The sequence below is a fragment of the Oryctolagus cuniculus genome, chromosome 6 (genome assembly GCF_964237555.1).
Source record: "Oryctolagus cuniculus chromosome 6, mOryCun1.1, whole genome shotgun sequence".
Classification (NCBI taxonomy): Eukaryota; Metazoa; Chordata; class Mammalia; order Lagomorpha; family Leporidae; genus Oryctolagus; species Oryctolagus cuniculus.
Window position 1 is genome coordinate 111,716,578 of NC_091437.1, and position 18,999 is coordinate 111,735,576.

General features: G+C 38.8%; 1 protein-coding gene, 1 long non-coding RNA gene and 1 pseudogene across 8 annotated transcripts in view; 2 read left to right on the forward strand and 1 right to left on the reverse strand.

The window, feature by feature from the left end:
• WWP1 (WW domain containing E3 ubiquitin protein ligase 1) overlaps positions 1-18,999 on the forward strand; it is a 135,401-nt gene that overhangs the window by 93,027 nt on the left and 23,375 nt on the right. For all 7 annotated transcript variants that reach the window (XM_051844599.2, XM_051844598.2, XM_051844597.2 and 4 more), the window contains 7 exons: positions 2,036-2,090; positions 2,176-2,260; positions 2,854-2,982; positions 7,316-7,391; positions 7,494-7,565; positions 13,644-13,732; positions 18,031-18,190. In XM_051844599.2, the coding sequence (XP_051700559.1) occupies positions 2,036-2,090; positions 2,176-2,260; positions 2,854-2,982; positions 7,316-7,391; positions 7,494-7,565; positions 13,644-13,732; positions 18,031-18,190 (666 nt within the window). The remainder of the gene's footprint in view (positions 1-2,035; positions 2,091-2,175; positions 2,261-2,853; positions 2,983-7,315; positions 7,392-7,493; positions 7,566-13,643; positions 13,733-18,030; positions 18,191-18,999) is intronic.
• Positions 7,918-8,555, forward strand: LOC138849935 (p53 and DNA damage-regulated protein 1 pseudogene; annotated as a pseudogene).
• On the reverse strand, positions 15,514-18,696 carry LOC138849936 (uncharacterized). Its single transcript, XR_011389178.1, has 2 exons — positions 16,823-18,696; positions 15,514-16,589 (listed from the first exon to the last, which is right to left on the reverse strand). It is a non-coding gene; the product is annotated as an uncharacterized lncRNA (long non-coding RNA).

An 18,999-nucleotide genomic window follows, 5' to 3' on the forward strand; every position in this document is an offset into this window, starting at 1 on the left:
ATTATAGTGCTTTCTCTATTTCTGAATGAAGTTGGAAATAAAGTAGTATGGATCTCTTCACAAAAAAGGTCCAGAGTTCAGCGCATTTCCAATTACGAGTTTTCAGATTAGGAATGCTCAATGCTTATATAGTAAATAAGAAATTCGGTGCTGTGTGGGTTTGTTTCTGTAAGGGACTTAGCTGTTCACATGAGTACACTGAGAAAATAAGTCAGAACTAGGTACTAGTTATTTCAGAAGTGTGTTCTGCAAATAGCATCTACTTAAACTGACAGAGGTTTAGTTATCTCTGTGCCTCTTAAGTTTGGGATAGGAGTCTAGAATGAACACCACATTGGCTCAGTAGCACCACCACGTAAACAAATTTTTTTGCCATTTTGCTTCTTCATCTTTATCCTGCTTTGTGCTTGTTACTTTGACAATGTGGAGCTGCTGCTCTCTGGACCTCACTTGCACAGTCTCGGCAAGAAGAAATTGAAAGGGGAGATGAGTTTGTTCTGGTTGTCTTTTCACCTGGCCTGCCCTTGCTGTAACTATGCTCTTAAGCCTATGCCTCATTGGCCGGAACTGGTTACTCTACCAACTTACCTGCAAAGGAAACAGGGGATAGAATATTCTTTATGGACATTGCTATCTCAAACAGAGCAGTAGTTCAGTCATCAATAAAGAAGGATTGAGAAATGAATATTAAGGACAATTAGTATCTGTGACAAGATTATAATATATTCAGAAGGTGCATATAATATATTCAGAAGGTACATAAGAAGCTATTTTTCAGGTAATAATTTTTACATTTGTTCTTTTAGAATTTATGATAGAATTTATTTTTTCCTCAAAATATATATATATATGTGTGTATATATATATATTTAAAAAGATTATTTGCAAGGCAGAGTTAGAAGGAAAGAGCAAGATCTTCTATCTGCTGGTTCACTCCCCAAATGACCGCAACAGCCAGAACTGGGCAAGACCAAAACCAGGAACCAGGAGGTTTGTCCTGGTCTCACCCATGGATGTCAAGGGCTCAAGCACTTCAGGCATCTTTTGCTACTTTCCCAGGTGCATTAGCAGGAAGCTGGATTGGAAGCGGAGTAGCTGGGACTTGAACTGGTGCCCGTATGGGATGCTAACATCAGAGGTGGCAGCTTTATCTGCTATGCCAGAGTAATAGTTCCTTAGAATATATTTCTGGGTTGTAATAAAATATATAAGCATATACAAAAATGTGTTTACATATGTATGAATGCTCAAAGATACTAATTAAAATAAAGATGATAACTAGAGTTTGCTACTGATTTTACTAAAAGAATTTGTTTTAAATAGTATTATGATAGTTGCTCTATCTTAAATAATATTGCCTCATTTAAAAATAATTTTCAAAAAAAATAAAAAAATAATTTTCAATATGCTTTTTGTCCATCTCATCTCACCACTATAGATTACTATGGAAGGACTAGGAGATAAAAATGTTACTGTCAAGATATTATTAGGGGCTGACGCTGTGGCATAGCAGGTAAAGTCTCCTCCTACAGTACCAGCATCGCATTTGGGCACTGGTTCAAGCCCTGGCTGCTCCTCTTCCAATCCAGCTCTCTGCTATGGCCTGGGAAAGTGGTGGAGATGGCCCAAGTCCTTGGGCCCCTGCACCCGCATGGGAGACCTGGAGGAAGCTTCTGGCTATTGGCTTTAGATCATCTCAGCTCAGGCTGTTGCGGCCATTTGTGGAATGAACCAGAAGATGGAAAAGCTCTGTCTCTGCCTCTCTGTAACTCTGTCTTTCAAATAAATAAATAAACCTTAAAATATATATATATATATATATATATACACATACATTCTTAATCTTTTTAATAATTTTATCAAGTGATTGACTTCTGTTGCCTTACGATATTTTTAGAACTTTTTGTCTTGAAGTTACTATTTCCCAGCCTTATTATATTTTTAAAAATTTTAAAGTGTGATCCTAACACTTAGTTTATTTCTACTTTTATATGAAAATATTGTTTTGTCCTCCCCCCCTTCCTTCTCCGATCAGGCTTCAATGTTAACTGCAGAAAATGACCCATATGGACCTTTGCCACCAGGCTGGGGTAAGCCAGTATGTTGTTGGTAAAAATATATGTAAGATATATGTATGAAAGAGTTATTAAATGGTATGCTCACTTTATCTTTTAGAAAAAAGAGTGGATTCAACAGACAGGGTTTACTTTGTGAACCATAACACAAAAACAACCCAATGGGAAGATCCAAGAACTCAAGGGTATGTATATACTATATTTATAGCATTGTTTGAGTCAACTTGCGACAAGAAGCCTTCAAAGAAATTCATGGAAAATGCATATTAAGCAAGAATATAGATTTTTGAAATGTTTTTGTACTAAAATAAACATCTTTTTTAGAGATTTATTTACTTATTTGAAAGGCACAGTTACAGAGAGACTGAGGCAGAAGCAGAGATAGAAACAGGGGTCTCCCATCTACAGGTTCACTCTCTAAACATCTGCAATGGCCAGAGGTGGCCCAGTCTAAAGCCAGGAGCCAGGAGCTTTTTCCACATGGGTGCAGGGGCCCAAGCGCTTGGGCCATCTTCTGCTGCTTTCCCAGTCTATAACAGAGACCTGGATTGGAAGTGGAGCAGTTGGGTCTCGAACCGGTGTCCATATGGGATGCCACCTCTGCAGACAGTGGCTTTACCTGCTGTACCACAGCATTGGCTCCTAAAATAAACATCTTTTAATTCCACTTTCCCTGACCTTTTTAATGTTTTATCTCTGGGTAGAGTCCATAAACCTTGAGTCAGATTATTTTAGTATGTAGATAATGCTCACCTTGTGATTACAACTTTGCTTTTAGCTTACAGAATGAAGAACCCTTGCCTGAAGGCTGGGAAATTAGGTATACTCGGGAAGGTGTTAGGTACTTTGTTGATCATAACACAAGAACAACAACTTTCAAAGATCCTCGCAATGGGAAGTCATCTGTGTAAGTAGAAACCTGATATTTTTCCTAAATGCTGCTCCGTGTGGACTTGAGGATTAATTTCTAATTTAGCCTCAAATTTGTCAATAAATCTGACTTTCTGGTTCTAGTAAGCTGCACACATAATACCCTAATATACCTTTCTTTGCTGTCTCATTCATAAATGGATTTGTGGCATATAATTTCTTTTCTTTTTTTTTTAAACTTTTATTTAATGAATATAAATTTCCAAAGTACAGCTTATGGATTACAATGGCTTCCCCCCATAACATCCCTCCCACCCGCAACCCTCCCCTTTCCCACTCCCTCTCCCCTTCCATTCACATCAAGATTCATTTTCGTTTCTCTTTATATACAGAAGATCAGTTTAGCATACATTAAGTAAAGATTTCAACAGTTTGCTCCCACACAGAAACATAAAGTGAAAACTACTGTTTGAGTACTAGTTATAGCATTAAATCTCAATGTACAGCACACTAAGGACAAAGATCCTACATGAGGAGTAAGTGCACAGTGACTCCTGTTGTTGACTTAACAAATTGACACTCTTGTTTATGGCATCAATAATCACCCTAGGCTCTTGTCATGAGCTGCCAAGGCTATGGAAGCCCCCTGAGTTCACCAACTCTGATCATATTTAGACAAGGCCATGGTCAAAGTGGAAGTTCTCTCCTCCCTTCAGAGAAAGGTACCTCCTTCTTTGATGACCTGTTCTTTCCACTGGGATCTCACTCACGGAGATCTTTCATTTAGGTTTTTGTTTTTGGTTTTGTTTTTGTTTTTTCCCCAGAGTGTCTTGGCTTTCCATGCCTGAAATACTCTCATGGGCTTTTCAACCGGATCCACATGCCTTAAGGGCTGATTCTGAGGCCAGAGTGCTGTTTAGAACATCTGCCATTCTATGGGTCTGCTGTGTATCTCACTTCCCATGTTGGATCATTCTCTCCCTTTTTTATTCTATCAGCTAGTATTTTCAGACACTAGTCTTGTTTATGTGATCCCTTTGGTTCTTAGTCCTATCATTATGATCAATTGTGAACAGAAATTGATCACTGGGACTAGTGAGATGGCATTGGTACATGCCACCTTGATGGGATTGAATTGGAATCCCCTGGTATGTTTCTAACTCTACCATTTGAGGTAAGTCAGCTTGAGCATGTCCCAAATTGCACATTTCTTCCCTCTCTTATTCCCACTCTTATTTTTAACAGCGATCACTTTTCAGTTAAGTTTCAGCACTTAAGAAGAATTGTGTATTGATTACAGTATTCAACCAAAAGTATTAAGTAGAACAAACAAAAAAGATACTAAGAGGGATAACATATTAAGCTGCTCATCAACAGTCAGGGTGAGGGCTGATCAAGTCACCGTTTCTCATAGTGTTCATTTCACTTTAACAGGTTTCCTTTTTAGTGCTCAGTTAGTTGTCACCTATCAAGGAAAACAAGTGGTATTTGTCCCTAAATAAGCATATAATTTCTTAATAGCAAATATTATCTTCCAGCAGCCTCGTAAGTTAGACGCCTCTATTTTTCCCTTTACCAAGTGAGGCAGCAGTGGTGTAGGGCGTTCAGGAAGGTCATAAGGAAAGTCATGGAGTTGATTGCAGACAAAGGTAATGTGTCACCAGAGTCTGTACTTTAGGCCGCCACATCATACTGCAGTAGCGGGAATGAGACGTACCATGAAACTCAGGTTCTTAGATAAGGATACCTTAGTTAAGCTGTTGACAGATCTCCCCTTCATCCCTGCTCTCAGGTGTGATGTCTTTGCATCCCTTAGAAACTAGCGATCATGAAAGGTCTTTTGGAAATTCCCAGTATCTATCTACCTATGAGTATCTGTCCTCCTTCTGGTTCCTAGAGATGAAATGTCATTTTTCCTGGCAAAGCCCAGTCCCTCTGCTGGTTCATCATTTCTGTCTCCCACCCCATTCCCACACTTAATTGCTCTAGCAGTTATTTAACTTACATCATCAATTTTTCCTTCTCTACTAAATTGTTCTTGTCAACCGTTTTTTCCTAGATTTAAGAAACAGAAAGCTAAAAATACCACAACTGTTACCCTTTTCCATCCATTTGATGAGTTTGTTCTTATTGCTGCTCTTTAAAGGAACACTACTTAGAACTGAGTTGCTGTTGTATTTGTTTCTAATTTCTGTCTTTAAATGACTCCAAGGAAGTTCCTCTGACACCAAACTTGATAAGGGCACCTGTGACCTCCACGTTGTTAATCCAGAGGTTAGCTTGTCTCATTTGACTTCTCACGGGTGTTGGACATAATACATACAGACAGTACAGGTGTCCACAGACTTGATTTCCCTCAGCCTTCCTGGTCTGCTTTCTTTCTCTTAATGAGACTTCCTTTCTTCCCTTTCTCCCCAGCCTCTAACACTGAAGAACTTCATCCTCAGTTCTCTTTTTTAACTACACTCATTTTCCTGCTGACTCCTATTCGGTATCATGTTTTCAAAAGGATCTTCTTGATAATGACTTACAAATATATGTGACTCACACTTCTCCCTTAAAATTTTGCTTCCTATAGTCAGCTGCTTATTTGCCATTACTACTTGTAACTCTTTCCTGATAGCACTCTTAAAATCTGTGCTGCCTGTGAAATTCCTCAGCTCATTCATTGTAACTCCACTTTTCCATGTACTTAGGCCAAAAATCTTGGAATTGTCCTCGACCCCTTCTCTCACTATACACACACACATAATCCATCAAGAATTCTCATTACCCCAACCAGACAACATATTCAGAGTGAAGCTACATCTTAATACCTACAATACCACCACTTTGGTCCAACCTACTGTTGCTTTCCAACTATCAGTGTGGGATCAGAGTCCTGTTTCTTAGTGTTCTGCCCACGTCTCATGTAATGTTATGATCTTTTAAAAAATCTAAATATAATTTGCATGTAAGCCTTTAATAGGTTTTCTTCTCAGTAAAAAACACTCTTTTTACAGTGGCCTACAAGGCCTCATGGGATCTGACTCCTATTATCTCTTCACCTTTCTTTGCGCATGTCCTCCGTCACTCTACAGTAGGTATGCTGGCCACCTGGTTGTACCGTGAACACCTTCTCCCCTGGATCTTAGCCCTTATTCACTCTGCTTGGTATGTTCTTCTGCCAAATATTTACATGAGTTATGCTGTATCCTCATAAGTTTGTTCAAATGTCACTTTGTCTCTGAACCCTACTCTATTCATCGTTTTCAGAATTACAAAATTCTCCCGGTACCACTCCTTATCCTTTGTCCTTTTACCAGTGCCATTTTGTTTGTTTTAGGGGCAAGGATGTAAGATATTTATCCCTATTCTAACAAGCATATATAATTTACTTATATTTCTTGTTTGTCTCCTTCACTACTATGTAAATTCCATGAAAATGGGTATTTTAATATATTTTATTAAATGCTATGTCTAGAACAGGTGGGGAGTGTCCTTCCCACAGGCAGTCTAAGGCCTACAAAATCACTGGGTGTGGCCCTGCCAAGGCAACCACAGTCAGGCCTTGAAATTCAATAAATCTACGGAAGGCTACTTTTTAAATTTATAATTTTGTATGGCCCACAAATGATGTTACAAATATCCAAATAGCCCTTGACAGCAAAAAGGTTCCTCATCTTTGTTCTAGAAGAAATCCAGTACATGCTATGCATTTAGTAAGTATTTGTATAAATGAATTCAAATATTCATGAACCTTATATAACAAGAGGATACTTTCCATCCATTACAAAATATTCCCTAAGATTATGAAAGTTCCTCGTGTTTGTCTGTTAGACCTTCACTCAATAGGTGAGGGACCCAGGCCCTCTGTGACTCAAACCATGTTGTAAACCTAACATTCCTGGATACCACCCTCTCTGACTCTTCTCTTGTGATTGCTGGGCCATGAGGCCTAGATGTCACTTGTTATTCTGAGGAATTAGATTTTGCTTCGCCTGTTATCTCCAGCAGTATATACATTGGTTTCAGGTTAGGCTTAAGGTGAGGTAGAATTTCCTTCCTATGTGTTCGTCCCAGGGTCTCTGTCTTTCTTAGATTTAAGGATTATCAAAGGCTTTCTTTGAAGGAGTCTTGTAGACATTAATATTTCATTGAACTGACTTCTTAACATGTAATCCCCCTGCTATCTGTGTCCTGTTGCTAAAATTGCCTTTATTGCTCAAGCCTCTGTCGCTCACTAAATCTACCTCAGCTTTTCTCTGTGCAAATATGAAACTTTCCCAAAGTTATTTGTTGGGCTGTGCTACACTGTGATTTCTTCCTGGATGTTAAATATTCCGTTTTATTTTGAAGTAATATATAGTTTTATTTTTGTTTTTCTTTAGAACAAAAGGTGGCCCACAGATTGCTTATGAACGCAGCTTTAGGTGGAAACTTGCTCACTTCCGTTATTTGTGCCAGGTACTACAGTGGTAAATAAATCTTATGTTCATAATCACTTAGTTTTATCTTCACATAGTACATATACTGTAGCTTATATTATGATACTATTTTTGTTTTTAGTCTAATGCACTACCCAGTCACGTAAAGATCAATGTGTCCCGGCAGACATTATTTGAAGATTCCTTCCAACAGGTAAGGAAGAATTCATCAGACTGAAACAGTACGCTTTTCCCCTTTTATTCTATATATCTGAAGGGAGTCAAAGGTTTCAGTGATTTTAAGCCTTCTGGAATATGGCTTTAGTAATGGCTTCCATCACCTAGTGGACATTTTAATAATGGCTATAATAAACCTCCCTTTGTGTTGAGTGATTGCCATTTTCTTGGCACTGGCATCTTAGTTATCATTTCATTCCTTACAACCTCCCTTTGTATCTTATCATTATGTACATTCCACAAGTAAAGGTTCTGAGGCTGAGAATCATTCTGCCCTGGAATCAGATGTATACTTCCTAAAAAAGCTTAAATAGCTTTTAGAACAAGTGGATTCATTTTGACACTTATTTACTTGGCTAAGAGCTTATTACCACAAACAAAAGCATTTTTTATAATGCTGGCAAGTTAAATTGGAAGGTACTGGGGTGGTGCTGGTGGTGCGGCCGCAGCTGCTGGGTGCCATGCCATCCTCTGAGGCGGAGTGAGTGCTGTGTTTCCTGGTGGAGGTGGAGAAGCTTGAGGAGGCGGTGTTGGCAGGCAAGAGGCAGGTTGTGGACTTGGACACCAAAAGGAATTAGAATTGTGCCTGAGGGCCCTTCAGGAGGACCTCAGCCTCTCTGAAGATGTCGTGGCTTGCTTCGGCAGTATGTTTTTCAAGATGCTGCACCCTCAGACCAAAAGGTCGGGATCATCTTAGACATCTTAGACATCATAGACAAAGTTCGGAAACAACTCAAAGTTGGAGGCCCAAGGCAAACTGGAATTGAAGAGTTTTAACCTGAACCTTCTCAACCAGGATGCGCTTAAAGCTCTTCAGCTCACCTTGAAAGAATGAGACTCGGGTACCACAATGGGGGATCTAAGACTAGCATCCCTGCAAGGACAGCTGTGCCGTGGAGGCAGTAGGCATCAGGAAGTTTGCCACGGCTCCATATGAATGCTTTGTAGTGCTAGGCTGCTTGGTCATGGCAGGAGGGGTCCTTAGTCTGTCTATGTCTGCTGGCCCTGACCATCATGACTTGATGGACACAAGACCTGTTGACAGGCCCTGGTGGCTACCAGTGCGTGTCTTGGGGTGAGAATGACTGCAACAGACATTTCCCAACAATGCCCTGCTGTTCACATGGGCCCCAGGCAGGAAGGAGAGGGGCAGAGCTGGAGCTTTGTTCAACCTTCATCTTAGGGAAGAGACATATTCCATGTAGCATCTGTAGTGGAACTAGAATAAAGCAGAGGCTGGCAGCTGACTTCTGAGTGAAGGACTGACTCGGTGCTTGGTGGGTCGCTGCAGCCATCTCTGGGGCATACACACAAGTTTCCCCTGCTGCTTCCAGTTGGGCCCTTTTTTCCTGCAGGCTCTGGGGCACAGGTGCTGCTTATCAAGTCCCTGAGGCAGCGGTTGAGTCAGCAGGGCTTGCAGAGTACTGCCCCAGGGTGAATGAGGCTGCTGCCCCCTAACATGCTGCATGTGAAGGGTGCCTCTACCCAACCACCTAGAATCCTGGCTGCCTTCAGTGGTCTCGGCTGTTAGTGGGCAAACTGTCCTGTGTTCATAGGGGGCTCAATAAATGGTGGTGAAATAATAAATAGGGAAATACTGTATTTCATTTTAGTATTTCTTTTTTTAACTTTTATTTAATAAATATAAATTTCCAAAGAAAAACTTTTGGGTTATAGCGGCTTTTCCCTCCATAACCTCTCTCCTACCCACAGCCATCCCATCTCCCAGTCCCTCTCCCATCCTATTCACATCAAGATTCATTTTCAATTATGTTTATATACAGAAGGTCAACTTAGTATATACTAAGTAAAGATTTCAACAGTTTGCACCAACACAGAAACAAAAAGTATAAAGTACTGTTTGAGTACTAGTTATGCCGTTAATTCACATAGTACAACATATTAAGGACAGAGATCCTACATGGAGAGTAAGTGGACAGTGACTCCCGTTGTTGATTTAACAATTGACACTCTTATTTATGACATCAGTAATCACCTGAGACTCTTGTCATGAGCTGCCAAGGCTGTGGAACCTCTTGAGTTCACCAACTCTGATCTTACTTAGACAAGGCCATAGTCAAAGTGGAAGTTCTCTCCTCCCTTCAGAGAAAGGTACCTCCTTTGATGGCCCGTTCTTTCCGCTGGGATCTCTCTCTCAGAGCTCTTTCCTGTAGGTGTTTTTTTTGTTTGTTTGTTTTGTTTTGTTTTTTGCCAGAGTGTCTTGGCTTTCCATGCCTGAAATACTCTCATGGGCTCTTCAGCCAGATCCACATGCCTTAAGGGCTGATTCTGAGGCCAGAGTGCTATTTAGGGCATCTGCCATTCTATGAGTCTGCTGTGTATCCCGCTTCCCATGTTGGATTGTTCTCTCTCTTTTGACAGGCAGAGTGGACAGTGAGAGAGAGAGAAACAGAGAGAAAGGTCTTCCTTTGCCGTTGGTTCACCCTCCAATGGCTGTCGTGGCCGGCGCGCTGCGGCCGGCGCACCACGCTGATCTGATGGGAGGAGCCAGGTACTTATCCTGGTCTCTCATGGGATGCAGGGCCCAAATACTTGGGCCATCCTCCACTGCACTCCCTGGCCACAGCAGAGAGCTGGCCTGGAAGAGGGGCAACCAGGACAGAATCTGGCGCCCCGACCGGGACTAGAACCCGGTGTGCCAGTGCCGCAAGACGGAGGATTAGTCTAGTGAGCCGCGGCGCCGGCCTCTCTTTTTTAATTCCATCAGTTAGTATTAGCATACACTAGTCTTGTTTATGTGATCTCTTTGACTCTTAGACCTATCATGATCAATTATGAACTGAAACTTATCACTTGGACTAATAAGATGTCATTGGTGCATGCCACCTCGTTGGGATTGAATTGGAATCCCCTAGCATGTTTCTTTTCTTTCTTTCTTTTTTTTTTTTTTTTTTTTTGACAGGCAGAGTGGATAGTGAGAGAGAGAGACAGAGAGAAAGGTCTTCCTTTGCCGTTGGTTCACCCTCCAATGGCCGCCACGGCTGGCACGCTGCGGCCTGCACACCGCGCTGATCCGAAGGCAGGAGCCAGGTGCTTCTCCTGGTCTCCCATGGGGTGCAGGGCCCTAGCACTTGGGCCATCCTCCACTGCCTTCCCTGGCCACAGCAGAGAGCTGGCCTGGAAGAGGGGCAACTGGGAAAGAATCCGGCACCCCGACTGGGACTAGAACCCGGTGTGCTGGCGCCGCTAGGTGGAGGATTAGCCTACTGAGCCATGGCTCCGGCCAACCCTAGCATGTTTCTAACTACCGTTAGGGGTAAGTCCGATTGAGCATGTGCCAAACAGTACATCTCCTCCCTCTCATATTCCTACTCTTATATTTAACAGGGATCACTTTTCAGTTAAATTTAAACACCTAAGAATAATTGTGTGTTAATTAAAGAGTTCAAACAATGGTATTAAGGAATAAAGTATTAAGTTGTTCCTCGACAGTCAGGACAAGGGCTGATCAAGTCATTGTTTCTCATAGTGTCCATTTCACTTCAACAGGTTTCCGTTTTGGTGCTCAGTTAGTTGTCACCGATCAGGGAGAACATATGATATTTGTCCCTTTGGGACTGGCTGATTTCACTCAGCATAATGTTTTCCAGATTCCTCCATTTTGTTGCAGATGACCCCAGAGGCACAGGCAGTCAAAGCCAAAATTAACAATTGGTATTACATCAAATTGAGAAGTCTGTACTGCAAAAGAAACGCTCAGGAAAGAGGCAACCAACAGAATGGGAAAAAATATTTGCAGACTGTGCAACAGATAAAGGATTAATAACCAGAATCTACAAAGAGATCAAGAAACTCCACAACAACAAAACAAACAACCCACATAAGAGATGGGCCAAGGACCTTAATAGACATTTTTCAAAAGAGGAAATCAAATTATTAGAGAACAAATTATTAGAGAACATTGGAGAAACCCTGCAAGATATTGGTACCGGCAAAGACATCTTGGAAAAGACCCCGATGGCACAGGCAGTCAAAGCCAAAATTAACATTTGGGATTGCATCAAATTGAGAAGTTTCTGTACTGCAAAAGAAACAGTCAGAAAAGTGAAGAGGCAACTGACAGAATGGGAAAAAATATTTGCAAACTGTGCAACAGATAAAGGATTAATAACCAGAATCTACAAAGAGATCAAGAAACTCCACAACAACAAAACAAACAACCCACTTAAGAGATGGGCCAAGGACCTCTATAGACATTTTTCAAAAGAGGAAAGAAAAATGGCCAACAGGCACATGAAAAAATGTTCAAGGTCACTAGCAATCAGGGAAATGCAAATCAAAACCACAATGAGGTTTCACCTCAGCCTGGTTAGAATGGCTCACATGCAGAAATCTACCAACAATAGATTCTGGCAAGGATGTGGGGAAAAAGGGACACTAACCCACTGTTGGTGGGAATGCAAACTGGTTAAGCCACTATGGAAGTCAGTCTGGAGATTCCTCAGAAGCCTGAATATAACCCTACCATACAACCCCGCCATCCCACTCCTTGGAATTTACCCAAAGGAAATGAAATTGGCAAATAAAAGAGCTGTCTGCACTTCAATGTTTATTGCAGCTCAATTCACAATAGCTAAGACATGGAATCAACCTAAATGCCCATCAACAGAAGACTGAATAAAAAAATTTGGGATGTGTACTCTATAGAATACTATACAGCAGTAAAAAAAATGAAATCCAGTCATTTGCAACAAAATAGAGGAATCTGGAAAAAAATTTTAGTATTTCGATAATTACTAATCATTTATTCTCATCAAGTTTCTGTCATAATCTCAGAAAGAACCTTGTCTGAGCATGCTATTTAAGATGGTTCAGTACTGGCATTGTGGACTGGCAAGTAAAGCTGCTGCCTGTGACACCGGCATCCCAAAGGGTATATTAATAAATATAAAATGAGTATATTTTGATAAAAATATCATTTGATAAAATGACAAATGAGTATATTTTGTTTACCTTTCCCAAATCATCTGCAGAATATTTAAAGATAAAAAAGTCAGAATTCTGTCCCTTTTTTTTGATGAAGTGGATTTTTCATATGAGACTTCTCATTCCCCACCCTCTCTAAATATTACAATGATGAAACAAAGTTCTCTGTGTATTCAGGTACACACAGACTTATTTGTACTTTGTTCAGGTAAAGAAGGACTAATGCTGAGAAGTCTGAGAGGCTTTAAAAACCTACTTTAGTTTTACTATCTGGTAGACTTTGAGCAAGATAGTTTATGTAGCTATTATCAAGGTGTTTTTTTTTTTTTTGCTTTGAATTAATTAAATTCTTAGGAAAATAAGTAATTACAAATTGATCAACTTGTTCTAGACCGTTGAGTTGAATTTAGGAAGTGTACATAAAAGTTCATGGTACACTTCATTTGCTTTTTACTGTCTTGAAATCATGGTCTATTTAATGTTAGACTAAGACCAACTTCCGGTGGACTGCAGATGAGCTGCCCTGACCCAGACTTGCCAGTTTGGACTGTGGTTCTGACATATGTGTGGTGAAAGTATTTCGTTTTTATCCAAAAGTAAAGTCTACTTACTAGTAACCTTGATTTAAGAAGTACGAAAATTGGTATAAGTATTGGTTTTTATCATCCTAGGATTAATTGTAGCTAATTTCCTTTCTTACAAAGATATGAAATGTGTGGTATAAGCAGAATGCAAAAAAACTTATGCCTCCAGGTGTTATTAAGTCACCTGCTAAAAGTTATTTGGGAGTGGACGAGAATAAACTATTTCTAGCCCTAAAGACATCTGTGTCAAGTTCTTCTCTTCCCACTATCTCAAAACAGAAGCAGCTTCATTGGATATTAAAGAGGGGAAAGAGAGTAAATGAAAGAGAGTTAGAAAAAGTTTCCGAGAGTGATGGATAATTATCTAGTTTGTGGAACAAACCACTTGATTTTTTTAGTTAAAGTATTGTTGCATAAGGAAGTACATAATTTTAAAAATACAGATTAAATATAAATTGAGTTGTTTGGGGAGAAACTTGTGCTGTGATAAGTGTTTGAATATTTGTGTTTTTGTTTTTAATTAGATTATGGCATTAAAACCCTATGACTTGAGGAGGCGATTATATGTAATATTTAGAGGAGAAGAAGGACTTGATTATGGTGGCCTAGCAAGGTAAAATAAAAAAACACATGAATACTTTGAAATAAATTTATCACATTTTATGCAATGAATATATTTTTAAAAAGATAGTGAATAGACTATGCATGTTCATTAACAGTTCAGAGCTATTTTTAGAAAAACAAACATCAAAATATTTGTACAACTCTAGACATAGTTATTATTTATCTTGGTTAGCCTTCTATACATTTTCTCTGCTTATATAATTTTGTATATATAAGTAATACAATACATATTTGCTATTATGTTAACAGACCTATAAGATGTACGAAATAAAGAACTTGATTTTATTATTTTAAATGCCATGGACAACTTTCTGTATTAGTATATAAAAAGAGCTAATATTCTCTTTTTCTAAAATGCCTGCGCAGTAACTCATACGTGGAGATGTCTTAATTAATGGATCAGCATGCATAAGGTTATTTCTTACTTTTTGCTATTTTAACATTGTATGTTAGTTTTATGTCTGTATTTTTAATTTAATCTCATTCTCTTTCTCTTGAGAATAAGGTGTTCCAGATTCATTAAATATACTGTTAATATAAGTAGAGATTTGTGAAGCAATATGAATGGAGAATCCTTTTAACTTTCATTACCACCTCCCAACCCCCACCCATGCTTTACTTGGCAATAGTTTATATTTTTAGCAGAACACTTTTTATTAAATCTTCCCAAAGAATTCAAATCGCTTTTCATAGAAACAACTGTCTTTGTGAACTTGTATTTCACAGGTATAGGTACAGAATTAGAGAATCACAGTTTTAATACAACTGGCAAATAGAGATGCAGGACCAAGCACAACTGAAGGAAGTAGATATATGATAATATGTGTGAGACTGCCAGAGTTGTGTTTATATTAATGTATTTCCTCATACAGAACATTATTATGCTTTTTCAGAAAAGAAACATCAGTTAACACAGTAAATGGATTACATCTTTTGTGAGTTTATCTCAATTTCAGAAATGTTTTTAGACATTAAAAATAAAGGTACAGCTTAGAAATAAGGAGATGTGACAGTGTCTGACTTTACAATGTTCTCATTCCTTTCCGAACCTTTATTTACGTCAGTTGTTTGGGTCTAGTTTTATTTTTTGTGTTTTTAATGCATATAGCCAGTTTCTCCTATGATAACTCTTTTATTCCTAAATTCTTTATCTAATTCATGTGGTGATGGGCTAGATTCATGATCAAGTGGTTTATTCGAGACTTCACAGGTGTGATATATTCCTATAGTCTTTGCATGTTTCAGAATGTTTTCTGTTACTGTTGTATATAAACAACAGCTTCAATAGATAAACATTTCTTGTACAACAGCTGTTTCTCGAATAACCTGTAGATATTGCTTCACTGTTTTCTAGCACTGAATATTAGTACTCTGAAGTATGAGGACCCCCTTGTAGGAAACTTTTTTTTCCAATGGGTGCCCACACAATCCTTTTCCTTGAAGTTCATTGATTTCATTGTTGATTGTTTTATATCTTTTTTTAGGAACATATTAAGATCTTCCTTAATTTCAGGGAAGTTTTCTTCTATTATATCTTTGAATATTTTTTCTATTCCAATTGTTCCATTTTTCTTCAGGAACATCAATCATGGGTATGTGGAATCTCGTTTGTCAGTCTTACCTGTTTGTCATCTTTTCTCTCATCATTATTATCTTCGTGCTTTTTCATTTTATTCTATTTTTCTCCAGCCTATCCTTATGTCACTGTTGCAGTACTGCCCTACATTTTGCTGCTTCTAATGTGATTTTTCTTCATTAGTAGTTTTACTGTTTTCTTCATTTTCTTCTCTAGGCTCTGCTAGCTCATCTGTTGCCTCCTGGTTTTTTCAACCTCTTGTGTCTCTCTAGTTTATCTGCGAGTATAGAGAAGGCTGTATTGAAAGTTAATTCTTGTTAGTTAGGAATTTTTTCTTCTTTTCTGCTATTACAAAGGTAAAGTTTAGTGCCACATTATTGCCATTCTTCTTTGGAATGGGACTGATTTTTCTCCAGACTGCTATTTGCTAATAATCTGAAGCAACTGGAGATTTTATTCCTTGTTTGTGTGTGTATGTCTAAACATATTCTCACTAGATCTGCTCAGTCCTGTTCCCTGGGGTTAAGTCTTATTTCATCCTCCTCATACAGGGAAGTCATTAGTTAAACTACAATATTAGGACTGGATTGAGTTTTATGAATTTGTGTTTAGCATTTCTTTGTTGATTAGGGACTCCCTTCTCTACCCTAAGGCAGTTTCAGGGATTGTGTTTTAAAAGTGCTAGCAAAGTAATTGTAAACAGGTTCCCAGGGCAGATCCATTATTATTTTAAAAATTTTAAATTACTTGATAACATTCAAAGACCACTAGACTATGTTAAAGAATTAAGATTTCTGGCTTTTCTTTAAAAACATCAGACCTACATTCCTATCTTCTCACTTGGCATCAGTTGGCTGAATTAATAGCTGTTTCCTCTTTAGGGAAGCAAGCATTTGATTTCACTACAGTGCCTGCCACTGCTCAGTCATCTACAGACTTTGATAATGCCTAGAAATTCTTCCTCTTTAGAGACAGTTTGGCAAGGTTATAATGAGCAATAGGGGATTATGGCTAAGCAGAGAACTTAAACCCCATCTAGAGAAGAGAGAAAGAATTCCCTTATACTCACTCGTTACCGTAAGCATTAGAGTTTGGAACTCTGCTTTAGAAAAAATTGTGGTTAAAAGAGCCTTTGCAAATTGAATTTATTTTGTAATATAAATTATTAATCTTTAGTTATATTTCATTTATTGAACCTTTTTAAATGAGGCAAAAAGTGGTAAAAAGTTAAATTGTAAAATAAATTGCTGATCACATTTTAAGATTTCACCTTTGGATGGCCCAGGTGCTTGGGCCCTGCACCCCATGGGAGACCAGGAAAAGCACCTGGCTCCTGGCTCCTGCCAGGATCAGCGCGGTGCGCCGGCTGCAGCGGCGGCCATTGGAGGGTGAACCAACGGCAAAAGGAAGACCTTTCTCTCTGCGTCTCTCTCTCTCACTATCCACTCTGCCTGTAAAAAAAAAAAAAAAAAAAAAAAAAAAAAAAAAAAAAAAAGATTTCACCTTTTTAGTTTTAGTTCCCATGTAATACATTGACAATAAACTTAAAACTTGCATAGCAGCAGTACATTGTATCTCTGTATGATCAGCTAATATTTTTTTAAAGATTTTATTTATTTGAGAGGTAGAGTTACAGACAGAGAGATGTGCCGATCTGAAGCCAGGAGCCAGGTGCTTCTTCCTGGTTTCTCATATAGGTGCAAAGGCCCAAACACTTGGGCCATCTTCTACAGCTTTCCCAGGCCACAGCAGAGAGCTGGACTGGAAGAGGAGCAGCCAGGACTAGAACCGGCACCCATATGGGATGCCGGCACTGCAGGCAGAGGATTAACCTGCACCATGCGCTGGCCCCAGTCAGCTAATATATTTAAAACCCATTATGTACATTTCTTAAAATACTTACAAGAGTTAAGGATGCAAAAAGTATATAAGTATTTGGCTTTTTAAAAGATTTACTTATTTTTTTTAAAAGGCCAAGTCACAGAGAGAGGGAGAGACACAAAGCTCTTTCATAGCTGATTCACTCCCCTAGTGGCCACAATGTCCCCAGCTGGGCCAGGCCAAATCCAGGAGCCTGGAACTTCCATCCCTCTCCCATATGGTTAGCATAGACCCAAGTTACTTGGGCCATCTTCTGCTGCTTTCCCAGCAGCATTATCAGAGAGCTGGACTAGAGGTGGAGCAGCGGGGTCTCAAACAGGCCGGAGCTTAACCCATTGTGCCACAACATTGTCTCCAAGATGTGGCATTTGTCTTTGAGAAGCTTAGAATCTACTGGGTGGGGCAGTCCTATTCATAAGAAGGAACAATTGTGAGGTTGATGCCATGAAGTATTCAATGGCTACTACAGATACAGCACTGAAAATTGCTTCCAAAAAATGCTGAAGTTGGATTTAAGCTAGACTGAGAAAAAGTGAGATCTGTGTTGGTTGAATTGAAGTTGAGGACATAATATCAAAACAAGACATGGTATAGAAATAAGCACATGTTGTATGTGAGGAACACTGAATTTATGGTTTGACAACATAGGTACTAGCAGGTAATTTTGAATGTAGAACTAGGTCATAGAAGAGGAAAACTTGACTGGAGGGCTGAAGAATTGGGCAGTGGAATTGTTAAGGGTTAAAAGCAGAGATATGATATATAAATACATATGTGTTTTTAAATTCATGTATATATGAATGCTAAAACATAATATTATTTTCTTATAGAGAGTGGTTTTTCTTGCTTTCCCATGAAGTTTTGAACCCAATGTATTGCTTATTTGAATATGCGGGCAAGAACAACTATTGTCTGCAGATAAATCCAGCATCAACCATTAATCCAGATCATCTTTCATACTTCTGTTTCATTGGTCGCTTTATTGCAATGGTGAGTTCTTAATTTTTGGTTTTATTTAAACTGTGCTTATGTCAAAAGCATGCTAGAAAGACTTAGAAAAATAAGCATTATTTTTTGATATTCACAAATTTTGTTACCAAGGATGTTTGCCTTGAAAGACAGCATCAAAATATAGTAAACTTTTCATACTTCCTATATGAAATCAAGATTATGACTACAAGGATTATTTATATAGCCACTTGATCTTTAAAAGTCCATTCATTTTATAAACTGAAGCCTAATTATAATGTGACTATTTTTTCTGTGACAGGAAAGTGTGAGTTTTCTTGTAACTGCACTGGATTGATGTTTTTGGAGTTTTCAGATCTTTGCAGAAACCCTTGTGGAACTATTGTCCTTTTAGAAGTGTTTGTATTTATTTATTTATACTTTATTATCTGTTAATTCATTCAGCAGATATTAATTGAGCACCTGCTATAATGCCAAGCACTGTTCTAGGCACTGAGGATTGAAGAAAAAAAAAAAAAAAAAAAAAAACCTGTTCCCGCACTCAGGGATCTAAATTCTATTAAAGGGAGACAAATAATAATGACAGATTAATGACAGATTTGCTGAGAGAAGACAGTGTTGCTCTTTTATATGGTGAAGTTAGAGGAGGCTTCTCTGATGGATGACACGTGAACAGAAATGTTAAGCAGGGGAGGGATTGAATGAAAGTGCATCTTCAATGACAAAGAGAGTTTTATGGCTGGAGCTGGGGGTGTGAGTGAGATGAGACTGAGATTCTATGCAAGACCTTTACATAAGGGTTTAGAGAGGGGAATGAGTGTGGCATGATC